This window comes from Sus scrofa, chromosome 8, assembly GCF_054392235.1.
Source record: "Sus scrofa isolate SSC_HxYL_T2T_F1_AM1 chromosome 8, Sscrofa_HxYL_maternal_Yorkshire_Landrace_v2.0, whole genome shotgun sequence".
Lineage (NCBI taxonomy): Eukaryota > Metazoa > Chordata > Mammalia > Artiodactyla > Suidae > Sus > Sus scrofa.
This window is the reverse complement of record NC_139390.1, coordinates 136,509,191-136,529,326: the sequence shown is the minus strand read 5'-3', so window position 1 is coordinate 136,529,326 and position 20,136 is coordinate 136,509,191. Positions and strand designations below refer to the sequence as shown.

The window sequence follows — 20,136 nt, the reverse complement described above, 5'->3', positions numbered from 1 at the left end:
GGATAAAGCAGAGATAATAATAGTATTTGCCTCAAGGGGTTTTAAGGATAAAATAAGCAAATAAATAAAGTACCTAGAACAGTGCCAGGAACTTAGTAAGCACTCACTCAATGTTACCTATTATTATTATTGCTGAGAAAAAATTGTGAAATGCCATTTATGGGGATGGCTTAAGTAAAGAATATTGATCCAAAGATCCAAACACTATGCAATCATTAGAAATGATGAGGTAGAATTCTATTTAGAAGCATGGAAAATTGCCATGGTAGATGACATGAAGTTTTTAAACAAAAGTTATAAAGTAGTATCATTTTGCTAACCCATCTTTAATCAAACAAATATAAACATACAGGTGAACATGCAGAGGAAGGAATACAGAAGCACAAAAACCAAGGTATGAATAGTGACTGCATCTGGGTATAGAATTACAGATGATTTTAATTTTCATCCTTACGCCGGTGGTTTTCTGGTATTAAAAAATTCTTTTTTATAATTAATACATGTTACTTTTATAATAAAAATAAACATACCCATTTTTTTTTAAAAAAAGGCAACTGGAGAGTTAATTATAAAAATTGGAAGTGACAGGGGAACGGATAACACAGAATTAAAAGGCAATGAATTAAACCACGGGAAAGGGCTGGCCCAGGTTTTAGCAGAGAAGGACCAAAATTTCCCGTCACTCATTCTTCAAATACCAAAAACATGATTAGGGAGGATGATGGCAATATATGTAATTGTACAAAAATAAATAAATAAATGAGCAACTTGCATTTTGTAAAAAGACACGCTAACAGGTTATAAATCTATGAATATGAGACTAGGGTGTGGGCTTAATTTTTTTGAAAATCAAGTATCTACATTTTTCAATCCAAATCACCAGTTTCCCAAAAGTAACATTTGGGCTCCAAACTAAACAAAGCTGCTTAGTAGCAGTTAGCAGATAAGGTGACAGTAACATTATAGACTTATCTGGTTACACATCCTGTTTGTGTCTACAAATTTAGCTGATCTCATCTAATATTAACTGATGTTGTCCAAATACCTAATCCCTCTCACGCTGACACACACACACACACACAAACACACACACATACACACGTGTGCGCTATTTTTCTGCAAGATTTAAAGGAGACCAATAGAAGCTTTACAGCTGTTTTTATGCTACCACTAAGGAAAAATGTAACATCTGGGATAGAAGTACATGTGACACACCTTAACATTCAAAATCTAAAACGGGTTTCTCTCTTTAAGCTTCAGAAACACCTATAAATGACTGATTACCTTCTTAACATTGAAATATTTGTTTCAAGGGACAGGATTAATTTACAGATCTGTAAACAAAAGGCAAAGGAAGCAAAGAGATGAAGCAGAACTTGATCAAAACGGCTTACTTATCAGTAGCAAGTAGATTTGTTTTAATTACTGGAGACTAAAATTTGATGTTATTGATATTATTATTATTATTTTTTTTTTTTTGTCTTTTTGCTATTTCTTTGGGCTGCTCCCACGGCATATGGAGGTTCCCAGGCTAGGGGTCGAATCAGAGCTGTAGCCACTGGCCTACGCCAGAGCCACAGCAACGCTGGATCCGAACCGCATCTGCAACCTACACCACAGCTCATGGCAACGCCGGATCGTTAACCCACTGAGCAAGGGCAGGGACCGAACCCGCAACCTCATGGTTCCTAGTCAGATTCGTTAACCACTGCGCCACGACGGGAACTCCTGTTATTGATATTATTAAATGATGGAAACTAGGGGCTTAGTGCAAAATGTCAAGAATATTAACAAACTATCCGAAACAACTCAGCTAAAGAATCATCAGGCTGTCTTTGGTCTTTATCAATGTCTATTTAACAAATAGATTTTTAATTTTTTTCTTTACTTAAAAAAAAATTTTTAAGCGCCACACCCACTACCTATGGTGGTTCCCAGGCTAGGGGTCCAATTGGAGTTGTAGCCACCGGTCTACACCACAGCCACAGCAATGCCAGATCCAAGCCACATCTGCGACCTACACCACAGCTCACGGCAACACCGGATCCTGAACCCACTCAGCAGGGCCAGGGATCAAACCTGTGTCCTCATGGATATTAGTAGGATTCACTACCATTGAGCCACAATGGGAGCTCCCAATAAATTGATTTTTAAATTAACTCTGAGTAATAGTAAATACAAGTATGTAGGTTTTTCTAGAATCGTTTCAGCTTTAAATACCTTTATCTCAAAGGAAACTTCAAATTCAAAGGATAGTAATATCCTTTGAATATTACTGGGGGATAATATGAGAGGGTAAAATGTTTACGGTGGTGTTGCTGTTTATGAGGAAATTAGGTTCCAAGATCCACATGTGAAAAAAAAAATCGTGCATAGCCAACATAATCCTTTAAAATTCTTGGAGGACATCATCTCTCCCTCTATCTTAAGAGAGTGGATTTCCTCCTGAATTGGAACAGCCTGCTGTATCCTCAGGTGCACAACGCCTTAGAGCAGATTCCCAAAAAAGTGGAGACTGGGACACGGATGGGGACGTGGGTGCATTATTTTGGGAGCTGGGGACAGGGCGGCACTGGTGAGGAAAAGAGGCAAGTGAGAATGTGAAACACTGAAAAGTATGCACAGCCATTTCACAAAGAACCTCAAGATATAGCAGTTCATTTGAAAGATGCTGTGTTTGATGGCCTGGAATTCACTGCTGTGTTTGATGGCAGAGAGAAGCCATAGGATGGAGCATTCCCTGGGAGGGTGAAAGAAGAGACCTTTCTAGTTTCTTCCCAATTCCTCTTGCCCATTGTTATGGTTCACTCAGAGGGATTTCACTATTATAGACTTCCAGGTCACCTTATCCAGCCCTTCTGGCAGTCCATCGGGAATTCAGATCTAGTCCAGGGTCCAAAAGTGATGGGGAAAGCTCCAGGCAGGTGTCTGGTTGGCCCAGCTGCAAGGCAGCAGTCAAGGAGAAGGATCCAGCATTCTCAAGGCAGGTGAAAGGTCAATGCTTAGTGGCAGATTGGTCTGGGAGGTGAGGAATGCCAAGAGAATCTGGGGAGGTCATAAAACATGTGTCTGATACAAGGACTAAGTTGAAGGAGCTGGTTTGTATTAAGTTTTTTTTGGACAAGGCAAAAATATTTTATTTAAATAGTGAAAAGCATACCCAATATGGTAATATCATAATATATGTAAGAAGATAGTGAAAACTAAGACAACTGCAGTAAGGAGACTGCCATGTCTTCCATTTCACATTTCTAAGGAGCTCCCTTCTTTAAGTGGTACGGTGAGCAAAATGTATAACACCTGCTCTCTCCCTTCTTGCACCTATAAACATGCTCAGTTGAATGGCCATGTATTTCAACGCCGCTTTACCAGGTGTCTCTTTCTCAGGACTTTCTCTTACGGTCTCACTTAAGCATCAAAGCGAACTCTATAGGTCTCTTTTTACAGAAAACTTAACAGAAAGATAAATAATGCAGAAGGTCAAACCCACCAAACAGCAGAACAAGGACCAGAATAACTTTATTATGTCATCCTATCCAAACTACTAAAAATCTAGGACCCATTTTAACAATTATCAAAACCTGGGGAAAGCAATTCCTATTAGTCTCTAAGGATAATATTCTTTAGGAGGATTTATATTTGTCTTAGAAACTGGAATGTTAGGGATTTCTGTAGAAAAATCATCTAATATATATAACATAGTCTAAAGTATGCTGAATTTTTCATAGGAAAGTATTTATTATTGTATCCTAATGTGTTATAAAAATATTATCATAATATTAAATTATTATAGAAATGTAGTGGCTTCTGTGGAGTGCTACTCTCACAAGCCCCTTCATACCAGAAGTATCCATTACTTCAGTGCTGGGAGTGTTATCTACTTTTGGCTCATAACTGAGTTTCCCCCGCTAAGATTATACCATCTCTGTAGACACAACTCACCTCCAGTGACTGACAGAGATGGGGTAAATGGAACAACCCCCTCAAGTCAATGTAGGATACCTTGGAAAGGCCATTCCAGCTTCTAAGTAACCTGGGGACTGAGTGAGGCCTTTGTTACAACTGTACAGCAGTTCAATTTCTGCCTAATCTTACTTTCCTCTATTCCTTACAGGTGTAGTTCCCAAGAGCACTACCCAGTCAAATCCCTGCTTGATACACAGGCCTTACGACTTAGACAAGAAGAGATACAATAATATTGAAAGTGATGTGACAAAATGGTACTGAGAGGAAATTAGAGTTTTAAATGTGTCTCTACCAGGGGGAAAAGAGACCAAAAATAAATATCCAACAAGAGGAAAACAAACAAACAAACTCTGAGGATCTAACAGGAAAATGGGCAAAAGACATAAACACACATTATCAAGAGAGATATACCAATAGCCCCTAGACACAAAGTGTTCAAATTCATATATAATAAAATAAATGCAAACTCAAAGTATGTTAGCACTAGCCATAAGCAAACTGAGGAAAAAGTTAAGAAAACATTTTTAGAATAGCATCCAAAAGAATACCCATTTGAGAATCAATTTAACAAAAGAACAAAACACTTTCGCATTTCAAAACTTACTAAAAAACCACAAGAATCAACATAGTGTGGTGATGGAATAAGGATAGATATCTCACAGATGAATGGAACAAAACTGAGAGTCCATAAATAAATCCTAATAATATGGTTAGCTGATTTATGACAGGAGTTCCAAGGCAATTCAGTGGGGGAAAATAGTCTTTTCAACAAATGCACAAACAACAAATGGACAACTGCACACCCACACACAAGGAATAGAGTTGGATTTCTTCTTTATACCACACAAAAATTAACTCCAAATTAACTCCATAGACTTAAATATAAGAGTTAAAACAATAAAGCTCTTAAAAAATCATCATAGGTTAGGCAAAGCCTTCTTAGATTCACACCAAAAACATAGGTGACAAAAGAAAAATCATCATAGGTCAGGCAAAGCCTTCTTAGAGTCACACCAGAAACATAAGTGATCTATATATATATCAGATTATCAAAATGAAACATTTATGCTTGAAAGGACACAATCAAAAAAATGAAAAAGCAACGCATAGGAGAAAATATACGAAAATCCTATACCTGATAAGGGACTTATAGCCACAATATATATGGGAGTCTTGAAATTCAATAATAGATACAAATAATTCAATTAAAAATAGGTAGAAGATCGGAATAAACATTTTTGCAAAGATATACAAATGGCCAGTAAGCACATGAAAAGATACTCAATGACAATAATCATCAGAGAAATGCAAATCAAAACCAAAATGAGACACCACTTACCCAGGAGACTCCAAAATTCCTCTGAAAGAGAAAATGTAACGGAAATATGGAGAATAGGAGAAAGCCTTACAAATATAAGAAATAAATTCATGTACACGTAGGACGTAAATATGTAATAGAATTGGCATTGCAAATTAACAAGGAGGTGTCTCATTCACGGAGTGATTTTGTAACAATTAGCTATCTGAAGAAAAATCAAACTGACTTTATATGTGAAATATACAGAAATAAGTTCTAGGTAAAGTAAAAACCTCATCACAAAGGCTTATGAATACAGCAAAAGAAAAATACATGTTTAATATCTTTGCACTGTTATTATTAAGCAAGACCACATTATTAATATTACTTAGAAACATTATTAAGACCTAAATCCTGACAAAAAAGAGGAAAAGTTGACACATTAAGTAAATTAAAATTGAAAAAATTTAGTAAAGCACCATAAATAAAGCCCAAAGGCAAGCAACAGAATAGCAGAAAATGTCATCTTTATAATGGATAAACGATTATTCTCTAAAAGACCTAAAAAACTCCCACAAAGCAACAAGAATGATGTAAAGAGTTACACACAGAATGTTCACTGCAACTATTTTAACATCAAAAAATCGACAACCTCAATGTTCATTAAGTTAGAACAAATCCACACTATTTAACAGCTGAAAGAATGACGTATATAAATACTTTGACATTAGAAGTTCTAGTGCTACCATAAATCAATGAAGATTCATAGGCATCTTGATCCCACTTACGTGTAAAAACAGATTTGTGGGTGTATCCCCAAAGAAGGAGCAATATACCTGGGGCGGCCTATTTTATCTCCAGAGGGAAGAGGAGGAGTATGTTAATGAAAAATGTCCGTGCCATGTGGACAAAGGATGTTGCAGTCATCAAACATCACATCACAGCTGCCCCAGTGGTGAGCCCCGAAACAGGATGCCTGTCCTCTAGCAGTCAACTGCTGCAACTACCCCCAATAGTGGGGGACACTCAGGACAAAGAGGTACAGGATCCGGGCCCCAGACAGCTGAGGTGCCTATCAAAGGAATGATTTCGGTGAGCCCAGACGGTTGCACCTTCCCACACAAAGCAAAGTGCTACGTTCCTTAACTTGAGATATCTGTTTTTGTTTTTCTTTTTGCATTGACGTTCCTCTTAGGATGGTTTGCCTACCTAGTCGTCATTGCAAAAACTCCTCTACCTCCTGGCTCCGCAGCCAGGCCTCTTTGGAGCAGTCTCTCAGAGTTATCTGAGATGCTGTGTCCCAGGCTTAAGTCCTCAGGTTTGTCCACTGAATAAAACATAGCTCTCAACTTTTAGGTTGTGCATATTTTTCAGCTGACAAATGGGAGGAACTAAAGGAGGAGATTTTTTTATTCTATATACCCATATTATTTGAACATTTTACAATGACACTATTATCCAATCATCTAAATTTAATACCCTATAACTGGAAGTACATGTTGAAAACCTGGTAATGAAGAGCCACCTATAAGCCCAGCATCCAGAACGCCGATCATACATTATTGGTGCATTTTCTCCTACTTTTATGATTGTATATTTCACAGTAATATCATTTTGCATCTAAAAGGTACAGCTGTTAAAAAAATGAACCTTATTTTATGAAGCTTTCCCCTTACCAGAAAAAAAGTCCTCATCTACTGACCATACGGTGTATACACAACTGAAGTTATTAAGAAAAGCATTTCCCTTGTCTTTCAATGGTTCATGGGGACAGAAGTGTCCTTAAATGGCAGGCTTTCTATTGATAATCATTGTAACATTTATGAACTAACTGTAGTCACTGACTTAACTGTGGTCATAGGAATTGAAGTATCTACTTTTTTCGTGATCGAATCAGGGGACCTTCCAAGTTCAAAATAAGCTACCTCTGTCTCTTTGGCATCAATCAGAGAAATAAGCTCAGTACCTAGTAAGTGCTCAATGAACACTATCTGTTCTAAGTATTATACTCTGTTTCAGTGAGGAAAAGTAACCAGTAGTGACTTCTCCATCCCTAAGTTTAGAAAATACACATCAACTGTCATCCCGACAGTGTGAATGTTCTTTAATACGCTGATCTGCATATTAAAAAGGGTAAACTTTATTTTACCACAATCAAAAAATGTGACAGGCTATACGGATTGGTAGAGTATAGAATAAAAACTCTTTTCTTATTTGATATTGTGATTAAATGAAGCAGGTGACCAGAAATTCCACACCAAGCCCAACAATGCGGCGTGGACCTGTATGTTGTTAGGTAAGCGTTCTATTTACAAATGCATTTTCACCTCTTCTAGAATCTAGGGTTTCAAAATTACTGAACACTTTTCGATTTACCTTTCTTTCCTACATAGAGGGCACCCAACGTTTACACTGCAGATAGGTGTAAAAAGAAACACTCTAACCTTTTTCCTACCACAGAGTTCCTCAGTAACCTAAGGTATCAGTGGAGCCCCTGTTTGAGATTCACCCGCAAGAGCCGAGCATAGCTTCTGAAATGAAATTATTTAAAATGGAAATGTCTAAAGTTACAAGGGGGAAGGAACTTCTCTCCACCATAGGCTGCAAATGCCTTAGAGCCCTGTCGTCACTAGAGAGTTTGTCTTTAGAGTTTATATTTAGAGTTATTCCGAGGGCTGTAATATTACAGTTCTAGGCAGCCGAATGCGTCTGGAGGTTAATAGAGTGGATCAGCAGAGAAACTATTTTTAAAAAACTTGCTGAGAATGTCTGCGAGCTTTAAAGAGTGAGCGTTCTTCCTTTCTCTCTCCTTCTAAGTAGAAGGAACATGTTTGATATCACATGTCCTAATAGGAAAGTGAAAAACAAAATCTCTGGTGCGCAAGATCGTGTTTCATGTATCAACAGCGAACGAGTTTTAAGGCATAACAGAGAAAATATTAAGATTTACAAGAGTTCTTGTGGCTAGTGACATAGCACCCATCAAGGAGAATAGTTTATTTCTAGTCTGGTGTATTCCTAGAAAATAAATCAATGTAGCTGAGGTGACATTTTTCTCTTACTGACATAGTCTGCTTGTTATTTTCCATCTATTGGCAATGGTCTGAACTTTATACTAATAAAAAAAAAAATTATGCACTGTATCACACACCTTCCCTTCTTGCTAATCAGTGTGGAAGATTAGACTTTTTTTTTTTTTAAAAGGTCCTTTTTCACGAAAGTAAAACTTCCTCCCAGAACTTTAAACAAAGTTGTTTGAAACCATTACAAATATGGTTTCATAAAAAGGCTCATAAAATGCTCAGTACCAAGATGGAACTCCCGTGAAAACTGGGTGACGTTTTAGAGTGAAATACACGTCTACACCCGAGTGCTGTCAGGCAGCTGTAAAGGGAAAGGGCTACGTGACGATGTGAACAGCAAAACTTCGCCAACTTACTGAAAGCAGTTCGGCCCAAAGACCGTGGCGAGATTGTGAAGGTTCATGCGGTTCTGCACGTGGTGCTTGGCTACTTTTGTCAAGAACTGGCAGAGGTACTTGAGAAGGCAGTAGTGGGGGTCTGGCAGCTCTTTTATTAAGTCTCGTAAGCTGCTCTCCTGAGCATCATGTCTGTCATCTGGAAAGAAAAAGAACAACAAAAAAATTGTTCTCAGGCATAGTTTATAGTAACAATAGCAAAGGCACACAAATACAGAACATTCTCACCTTTAAATTCAGAAAATCACTACCAGAGACCGAGAGGCCCCACTGAAAAAGAGGCATTTTTACCTCTTCTTTCATCCTCAAGGGTTTGACTTTTTTAATATTAAAGAACTGCTAATGTACTGAAGACACCTTGAAAACCACAAGCACTTTATTCAGTGCGTAAAATAGGTTTTATGTTCCCTTGCCACAAGTTAGGATAATGGTTGGTATTTTTTTTTTTTTTTTTTATCCATAGTGGAATCTTCCATTTGATTTTTGTTTTCAAGTCTGTTCCAAACAAGAATCTCCTGGTTGAATAAAATCTGATACAAGAGACCCCCCTGGATAATCATGAGTGACACCAAACTCAGTCATCAGGAATCTGTGCACAGAAAAAACTCAAGAAAACTTTTAATTTTTACATCATTTTTTTAATCATTCACATGTCATAGAGTTTAGGATTTGCTCTGTGCCTCCTATAAGAGCCTAGTAATTTGGGGCTTGTATAAAGCCAAAAATAGCCAGCAATGTGGCAAACTTTACAGGCAGACATCTCAATTCTCAAGAGATTTGTTTTGTCGATATTTAAATCCAGTCGAGTTGCTCTCTTAAGCAATTTTGACTCCTACTTTCTATCAAGAGGAAAATACAAATCTTTCACAGCAAATACTTGAGGGGAATAATGACAATGGATCCTTTAGACAGATGTCTAAGAGAATGAAAATTTAATCCAGTTATATTTAACACACATTGGATTCTTTAATGTAGACAGGTCAGCTGCTTTAGCCATTCCAGAGTATAAGAAACAGAAAAGCGAGACAAATAGGACAAAAAGGAAGAGGATTAGTCAGCGTAACAAGATACACAGATGATGTGCAGGAAGTGAAAACACAGAAAACAAACAGAGAGTCACAGGGCGGCCCTGAGTGGCTACAGGCATAGGATAAGAATGCAGGCTTGGGAGTCACTTCCGGGGTTGGGATCCTGTTCCGCCACCTGTATGACCTTAGGCTCTTCACTAAACTGTTTTCTTATTTGTACATGGCAATATTAACTATCTCATAGGGTTGTGATGAGGATTAAGAGTTGACAGTTGTAAAGTACTTAAAATAGAGCGCTTGACACAGACTAGACGCAATGTTAAGTACTCGTTAGAAAAACAAAGTAACTTCCGCTTTGCCTGCATTAATTTGATTTTATGACCACACGGAGGTTTTAGTGAAATGTCTTTTAATATGAGCCATTTCGCCTTTATGAATGTTAGTGATAAATAGACGCACAAGTGATGCCGCCAAAGTTAGCAATGCGAAAAACGTGTAGATAGCAATCTTTGGTACAATCGTATTGTAGAGCATTCTATTCGTGATTAGAATAATTATCTCTTACAGATCACAAACAATGTAATCCAATACTCTATAATGTTTAGGGCAAAACAGATTTTTTTTTTTTTTTTTTTTGCTTTTTTAGGGCCTCATCCCGAGACATATAGAGGTTTCCAGGCTAAGGATCTAATCAGAGCTACAGCTGCCGGCCTACACCACAGCCACAGCAACACCAGATCTGAGCCACATCTGCGACCTACACCGCAGCTCACAGCAAGGCCAGATCCTCAACCCACTGAGCGACGCCAGGGATTGAACCCGCAACCTCGTGGCTCCTAGTCGGACTCGTTTCTGCTGCGCCACGACGGGAACTCCAGAACAGATTTCTTGATACTAGAGGTTTTTCATATTAAGTTATATTTAAAGCAGAAAGAAATAGTATCCAAATATTTTGATAATCCATAAAGACACATGGTATGGCGTTATTTCCTACTGTACTATGATCCAGCCTAGCAGGAATATGTAAGAAATAGAAACAAGTCCACAGAGTTCCCACTGTGGCTTAGTGGGTTAAGGACCTGACATAGTCTTCCTGAAGATGCGGGTTTGATTCCTGGCCTCGCTCAGTGGATTAACATTCCAGCACTGCCACAAATTGCAGCATAGGTTGCAGACAAAGCTCGGATCTGGCATTGCTGTGACTGTGGTGTAAGCCGGCAGCTGCAGTTCAGATTTGACCCCTAGCCTGGGGGCCTCTAGAAGCCACAGATGCAGTCATAAAAACTTCTTTTAAAAAGAAATGGAAATAAGTCTTGAGTGATTAAAAATAAATCTAAGACCCATTTCTCACAATTTTACATTATAAAGAATAAATATGAACTAAGAGAAAATGTACCTCTATTTGCCTTTTTCTTTCCTTTGTTTCTTTTTTGGCTGCCCTCTGACACATGGAGTCCTGGGCCAGGGATCACCCTGAGCTATAGTTGCGGCAACGCCAGATTCTTAACCCACTGTGCCTGGCCGGGGGTAGAGCCCACATCCCAGTGCTCCCAAGAGGCCGCCAGTCCCATTGCACCACACAGGAACTCCTGCCTTTGTCTTTTTTTATGGTGACTAATCCAAAGTTTTCATGGGTGTGTGCTCTCTTTTAAAAATTGTGGTTTAATGTCCGGCATTTCAAGGTTCAAGCAACAGCTTTCCAACGGCCTCGACAGTGGACTTCTGGCCTTCTTTCTGGCTCTGAAATGAAACCTCAAACCCTATCTATGGTAGGCCGGGTGTGAAGATGCCATGTGTGAAGATGCCAGGTTAAAAAAAAAAATTCAAAATAATTCTGAATTTATGACAATACCATCTGTGAAAAAGAAGCAGTACTTTGACCACTGACATCCACTCTCTTGAAATACAACGAATAATTTCCCCAGGAAATAAAACTTACCAAAAACAATGGGAAGGGAGACACACATATCCAGACAATCTCCAGCTTAACCAAAGTAACATGAAACCCCTTATGGCATGAATGAAAGACTCACAAAACATGTTCTCCAAAAGCAAAAGTAAATATGAGGGAACATACATCTTTCTCCTTCTACCCCAAAGCAGTTCTGCTTGTTCTGATGGAAGAGAGACTCGCTGGCGCCCCCTCTGGGCGAAGACATGAGCGCCCTTGACTTCAGTGGCACAGACAGCAGCACACCGCATCTGACCTTAAATATTCCTAATTCACCTCCTGCGTCTCTGTTCAAACACACTGACAGTGCAGTCAAGACTTTATTTTATTAGCATGACATTTCCTCTCCCCTCTTCTCAGATGCCTTAATTACTGAGCATCTGCGATCCGCATCGCAGCTCCAGAAACACGTGGTAAATATCGCCATTGCTGCCTGCCTGCAGCGCCGTGTAGACAAGACTTCCTACATGTAAGATGAATAACTACTCCACACCTTCAGAGGGAGCCTGGGGAAGAGGCCCAGGGGAGCACGGAGTGGGAATGTGCCAAAGAGGACGATGTCTTTTGATGTTTTCTAGAAACAAAAGTTCATGATAATTACATTATTGCTTGTATTATTTTCTGATCCACTGAGACCTCAATATAACAAACACCACCATAATTCATTCATGTTCTTGCATGGATATTGGTTATCACAACGTCTCCCTCAAGGTCTCACGTCCTAAATAGGAGTTAGCAACGCTTCTATCTTGGGTGCATTTTTCATCACGTATACTTATTGCACACTACCTATGATACTATGTGCTTTCCGCGTGTCTGACTCTAATACCAGGGATACGGCACAAAGTAAATTTCATATTTTTATTAAACATATTCTAGGAGCTCCCGTTGTGGCTCAGCGGGTTAAGAACCTGACATAGTGTGCATGAGGATACAAGTTTGATCTCCGGCCTTGCTCAGAGGGTTAAGGATCGGGAGCTGTTGCAAGCCTCGGCATAGGCTGCAGATGTGGCTCAGATCTAGTGTGGCTGCGGCTGCGGTGTGGGCTGGCAGCTGCAGCTCCAATTCGACCCCTAGCCTGGGACCCTCCATATGGCACAGATGCAGCCGTTAAAAAAAAAAATTTCTATTTGAGGGGAGACAGACAATAATCAAATAAGTACATATGTGATGGGGTAACAGAAGTGCTATGAAGAAACACAAAGCAGGATAAGGGGAGCAAAGCAGAGTGATACAGGAGCGGGGGATGCTGAGGAAGGTCTGCTTAATAAGGCAGGTACAGTGTTTAGCTTGCCAAGGTCGAGGAGCCCTCTCTGCTGTGGTGACAACCGAGCAGAGCTGAAGCAAACAGCGGATGCCAGGGCCCCGGCGGATCGTGGGGCTGAGGCCAAGTGGTAGTAGGTGAGGCGATGGCAGGAAATGCCATCAGGGGACAGGGGGGTGCGTGGGGACAGGGCAGACCACTGCATTCTTCTAAGCCACGTTTTTGTTTTGGTTTTTCTCAGGTCAGGGTTTTGAGCTCTGGGAAGACTCCAAAGGACCACTCTGGCTGCTGTACTGAACCCCAACTGTGGGAGGCACAGCAGAAAGCAAGGAGACTATAGTTAGGGGACCGATGTGACAGTCCCAGAAGACAAAAGCCAGCTGGCCTGGACCAGGCTGACAGTGGTGAGACAGTGAGGACACAGGCAGACGGTGGATGGAGTTTGAATGTGTCTTATTTGTTTTACACATGAAACATATGTGTCTGGTGGAGTTCCCGTTGTGGCGCAGTGGAAATGAATCTGCTAGGAACCATGAAGTTGTGGGTTCGATCCCTGGCCTTGTTCAGTGGGTTAAGGAGCCGGCGTTGCCGTGAGCTGTGGTGTAGGCTGGCAGCTACAGCTCCGATTCAACCCCTAGCCTGGGAACTTCCATGTGCTGCACATGCAACCCTAAAAAGACAAAAATAAATAAATAATAAATTAATTTAATAGATTGATACACACATAAGACACACTTTTAAGACACGAACATAGTAAGATGTAATAGTATGTATCAACTATATCTCAACGATATCTAAAAGGAATGTGAAATAATTTAGTCCATTTATGGAACTAGCCGCGTCAGAATGTTACATAGGAACTGGGAGTATTTTAATGAGAAGAAACGGGTCATCTGATGGTCAGAGGGGAAAGATACTGAGCAATTAAACTCCACAGCTCAGAAATAGACGTGAAATGCACCCCCGCAGATGTATTACGACATTTTAACTGTTTTCAATTTGCAGTTATTTCCAGAATTAAATTGGAATAAAAATTTAGAATATGTATAATTCATGAACCCAAAAGGCTTACGAAACCTGTGCAGATGGAATTTTGATTAATAATGGAAAGAGTCATCATTTTCCCTCTCATCAATCTTTTCCGAGGACAAGAACTTAGCTTCTCCATTAGTGAAAAGTGCCCCTGCGCATTCTCCAAGCTTCTTGAGAGATTTCATTCATTGTGGGCTACATTTCACCCATTTTTCAAGCTACATCACGAATAAACACCTAGCAAATAGCATGTGTGGTATACAGGTAAACCACTCAGCCGTTGAAGAACTTTGTACTGCGAACTAAAAAGACCACCTGATAGGTCAGTCAACGAAGGACATGACACCCCTCAGCCACTAGCCACCCCCAGATTGCACCCCGAGATTGAGGATTTAAAAAAGCAAGCAAGCGAACGAGCAAGCACAGGGCTCTGGGCCCCAGATAGCTGAGGAATCAAAGGAATGATTTCAGTGAGCCCAGACTGTGCAGCTTTCCATACACAGAAAAGCACTCAATTCCTTGAGATGTCTGGTTTTCTTCAATTAACAGTCATCTTTTGATGGTCCATCTGGTCTTTGTTGCAAAAATTCCTACATATCCTACTCCTTCCACCCCCCCCCCCACCCCGCTCCTCGGCCTCTTCTGAGCAGTCTCTCAGGGTTATGAGAGATGCTGTGTCCCGGGCTTAAGTCCTCAGTTTTGTCCACTGAATCAAACCTAACTCTCAACTTTTAGGTTGTGAATTTTTTTTTTTTTCCCCAGTCGACAGTACCATGAAATCTTTTGTTACAGATTAGGCAGCCAACCCTGGACCCTGCAACAAGTATTTCCTCTCATTAAAAAGAGATTATGATTGCTGTAATTAGCAATGCCAGACCCACCCACATCACAGGATGGCACCTAATGCTAATCTGGACATTTATCCTAGCACGTGTCACGGGCTTTGACTTTTCAATGGCCATAAAGTGATACTGTCCTACTGTACCCAGGATCTCAGGCTCAAGAAGAAAAAAGGCAAAACAATGGACAAAATGCTAATCTCTCCTCCAACACATCTCAGGGCCATGAGAAGGTCAGCCATGAAAAGAAGCAAAATATTTAGCTTCACGGCACCAGGTTTATGGAAGTAGCTTTTTATTTCCTGATTAAGTCTCTCACAAGGATTTACGAAAACTTGCTAATCTATCAGCTGCTGCTGACTCAAGATGGAGAGCGGTCACAAGCCCAAGAATGTGGACAGCCTCCAGAAGCCAACAGGGACCGCAACCTCATGACCACAGAACTGAACACTGCCAACAACTTGAATGAGCCTGGAAGCAGCAAAAAACCCATGCGGATGGACACCTTGGTTTTGACCTTGTGAGATCTAGAGGAGAGACACCAGCTGAGCTGACACCCTTCTCACAGGACAATGAGATAGTAAGTGTGGGATGTTTGAAGACACTAAATTTCTGTTACTCTGTCACAGCAGCAACAGGAATTGAAAGCACCCCCTGTTAGGAACGACGGGACTGAAACAGAGAGGTTAACTTGTCCATGTTCACACAGCCACCAAGTAGCTGAGCTGCAACTCGAATCAGCATGACCTACGAAATGGACTCCAGTGGACTCCAACAAAGTTCGCTGTTACTGGCATCACTGTTATACAGCACACGTCTCAAACACCTAAATACTTAAGAAATGTTTCCTCAGTTAACAAACAAGCAAAAATTGGTGAGTAATGGGAGGGGGCATAGAATCTCCATTCATTTACAGTGAATTACAGCCTTTTAGGTACTGTGGGGAACAGCATTTTCATAAAAGCCTAGAAGAATGGGCACAAAATGTTTTATAAAATACATAAGAATAAAACAAAGCATGAATTAAACTACTATGAGATACCACCTCACACCAGTCAGAATGGCCATCATTAGTAAGTCCATAAATAACAAGTGCTGGAGAGGGTGTGGAGAAAAGGGAACCCTCCTATACTGTTGGTGGGAATATAAATTGGTACAACCACTATGGAAAACGGTATGGAAGTTCCTCAGAAAACTAAATATACAACTAAAACTAAATATAGAACTAACATATGACCCAGCAAACCCACTCTTGGGCATATATCAGGACAAAACTTTCCTTGAAAAAGACTCACGCACCCATATGTTCACTGCAGCACTATTCACAGTAGCCAAGACATGGAAACACCCTAAATGTCCATCAACAGATAAATGGATTAAGACAGATAAATGGATTAAGAAATATATATATACACACACACACACACACACACACAGAATGGAATACTACTCAGCCACAAAAAAAGAACAAAATAATACCATTTGCAGCAACATGGATGCAAATAGAGAGTCTCACACTCAATGAAGTCAGAAAGAGAAAGACAAATACCATATGATATCACTTATATTTGGAATCTAACATACAGCACAAATGAACCTGTCCACAGAAAAGACACTCATGGACTTGGAGAGGAGACCTGTGGTTGCCAAGGGGGAGGGAGTGGGGTGGACTGGGAATCTGGGGTTAATAGGTGCAAACTATTGCCTTTGGAATGGATAAGCAATGGAATCCTGCTGTATAGCACTGGGAACCATATTTAGTCACTTATGGTGGATCCTGATGTGAGAAAAAGAATGTATTCATGTATGTGTGACTGGGTCACCATGCTGTACAGTAGAAAACTGATGGAACACTGTAAACTAGCTATCATGAAAAAAATACAAATCATTTTAAAAAATGAATTATAGTTCTTTCTCAATCATAAGATGCCATATGTTGGATGAGGTTTTACTTCTGCTTTTCATTCCCCAGGAGGGGAATCACTTCTTTAGAAGGATGAGAAGCCTATGTACACAATTACATCTTATGATTAACGGAATTGGTATTTTTCCCTGTAAGAAGGCGGCTATCGTTTTACAGCTTTCTTATAACCCTTGCCCATGACAAAGTTCGCAAAGGCCTTCCACAAATTTCTCCAAGAGCAGGATGATAAAGTGACTAATAAAAACTAATAAATTACAGTCTATTCTCAGACGTTATTAATAAAACTACAAATCTTATCATTCTGATTGGCTTCTGCAAGATGCAGAGGGGTGGTTATTGCCAAATTAGCCAGTATCTACACTGATACTCCCGCTCCCAGAATGAACTTGCATGTTAAGGCAGAGGCAAAGGACACAGGAGGAGCCAAGAATTAGGGGAGACTTTACACTTCAGTCCTATAGCCAACAACTAACTCCCATGTCACCGAAACAGTAAAACCTATTCTGTGGGTATTCGCTGAGTGCTGACTGCTTCCGTGGGGACACAGACGTAGAGTAAAAATATCACAAACAGGTAAAAGGGTCTATCTTAACATCAAAACTGGGAGCTCACAGCTAGATTCCATGTCAGACACAAACACCTTACGGCAGGAGGACCTGTTTATAATATGGGAATGCCTGTGCACAGGCAAAAGGGAGAAACCATAGCATCCAGGAGGGGCCACCTCCCCACAATGACACGGATCTTCGACAATATTGGCAATATCCCCGATAATAACACTCAGCTTTCTCCATAAATCTAGTGCTATATTAAGTGGGCAAAGTACAGTAAGTTCAGTGCAAAGCGTATTACTCTTCTATCCATCCCCACATCCCCCGCTACTGATCCAGTGGAGACTACTGCTCAGCTGTAAGTGGACTGCATTAATCTGGTGACTTAAATATCAAGCCCAGAGTTCTTTAGAACTGTTTTGGACGTCCCCTCCTTTGCCTTCAGTCTTCAAATAGTTTATCGACGCGGCGTAAAAGTTAATTATGGCCACAGACTCAGCAAAGCAGGGGTTCAGAACAGGGTTTAACCACTTCAGGCAGCACTGCAGGTGGCTGGCAAGCTCATGACTTGGCACCCCTTCAAACTGATAGTCTTTAAACACATTTTCAATATGTATCTTATGTGAGTTGATACTACCGATTCGCTTCTTTGTAAATAACTCCTTTGCTGGCTGTTCTCTCTGTTCCTCTTCCAGCTCAATCGAAATAAGATTCTCCTCATATAAAAGCATTCAGGAAAAATGCAGAAGTTACTGAGGATTGCACTCAGGTCACAACAATTCATTCCAAAAATCTCCATCAGACATTATCTTATTGGCCTTGGAGCTACTAGATCTCTCTTTTTCTTCTTCAAGCCTGTAATCTTTATGCTATTTCAAAACTCTACCGCCTAGACTATGAAGACACCAAAAATTAAACACAGACAACAATGTATTGTCAACAATAAATAAAGGTATTGTCAACAATGGAAAGAAAAGACAACTTCCATTCATCACTGGAAAATTGTTCCTTAAATTGTTTTGTTTTGTTTTTCTTTTTACAGCAGCACCTGCCGCACATGAAAGTTCCCAGGGCAGGGGCTGAATCGGAGCTGCAGCTGTGGCCTACATCACAGCCACAACAGCACTGGAATCCAAGCCACAACCGCTACCTACACTGCAGCTTGCGGCAGTGCCATATCCTTAATCTAGTGCGTGAGGTCAAGGATCAGACTCGAATCCTCACAGAAACAACTTACACTGTGGAGTCACAACAGTAACTCCATTTAAATAGTTAAAGTCACCATTTGATGCGGCGACTCCACGGCTAAGTAGATACTCGAGAGAAATTAGCATGTCTGTCCATACAAGAACTTGTACACAAATGGTCACAGCAGCACTACTCATAATAGCCAACAGGTGAAAACAAGCCACCTGTCCCTCAATGGTTGAATAAGGATAAAGACAACGGAGGAACAGTCATACAGCAGACTATTAACCAGCTATAAAAGGAATGAAGTTCTGGTATATATGTTCCAACATGGAGGAACCCTGAAACTTAAGCTAAGTCAAAGCAGAGAGTCACAAAAGTCACCTATGGTGTGTGATTCCATTTCCAAGGCATGGCAATAACAGGCAAATCTATCTAGACAGAAAGTAGCTTAGTGTTTGCCTAGGGCTGGTACAAGTGGAGGGGGAAGAAGGGGAAGAAATGGGGAGTGCCTGCCAATGAGCTTGGAGCTTCATGCTGGAGTGATAAAAATAGTCTAAAACCAGAGGGGAGGGATGATTGCCCTCTGTGAGTAAACGAATCCCCACTGAACGGTACACTTTGAAAGGGTCAGTTTTATCGTGTGTAGACTCTATCTCAATAAAGACTAAGGACCCCCTTGCTGTACAGTGGGGAAAAAAAAAAAGAAAGAAAGAAAGAAAGAGAAAGTAAAAAAAAAAAAAAAAAAAAAAAAAGACTAAGGAAATTCTGCTGGCTTTAAAAACCAGGGCAGGACAAAACGTCAGAAGAGCAGTTTCAGTTAAAGATGAGTTTATTTATTCTTCCTCTTCATACCCCACTAGAATGATCAGAATTTTTAAAAGCTATAAGCCATCAAGGACAAAGAGAACACAGCTGAAAAGGCGATGAAGGATTTCAGCAAATTTACATAAATACACATTCACACACATCCCTGGAGACTAGTTGTTCTAATGCGGAACAATGGCTCCCTCAGGACCTGTTTCCAGATCTGCCTAATCCCACTCCCTACTTAACGCAACCCCAGCGTGTCAAAGGCCACTACGAGGAAGATATCTCTGTGTGTACCTAGCAAACAAAAGGTCAACTAGTTATCAGGATGGATCATCTTAGAGATCACAGGGGATTATAAAGGCAAATGGGGTTTTTCCTGTCCATGGATCCGGATGGAGGCAGCACTAACTGATGGTGAATCAAGTCACAGGTGGAACCCTGGGTTTCCTGGCACCACTTTTCCAATTTATTCCAGGGGAGGTTTCACACATCTGATGGACTGGCAGCTTGGGCAGATATGCAGATGGCGATGCTTTAATTCTCCTCTGGGGTTAGGCCTTTTACTTGAAAAAATGAATAATGTATATATTTGGTTTCTCTTAGAGAAAACCTACAAGGCACATACGGACAATGGAAAGGGCTTAAATTTGGAGTTTAATATAATGATTCTGTTTCTCACAGAGACAAATGTGTGAGGGTTGACTAATCTCAAAATAAAAGGAATTTCTCAGGAAGAAGGAATTAATCTAGGGAAGGAAGTATTTCCCTACATGAATCCCTAGGAAAGAAGCCTATGGAGCTCATG

General features: G+C 40.3%; 1 protein-coding gene across 1 annotated transcript in view; it reads right to left on the bottom strand.

The window, feature by feature from the left end:
- The window catches only part of FAM13A (family with sequence similarity 13 member A), a 307,599-nt gene that overhangs the window by 253,796 nt on the left and 33,667 nt on the right, over positions 1-20,136 (bottom strand). The window contains 1 exon segment of the mRNA NM_001441946.2: positions 8,703-8,880. Within this exon segment, the coding sequence (NP_001428875.1) occupies positions 8,703-8,880 (178 nt within the window).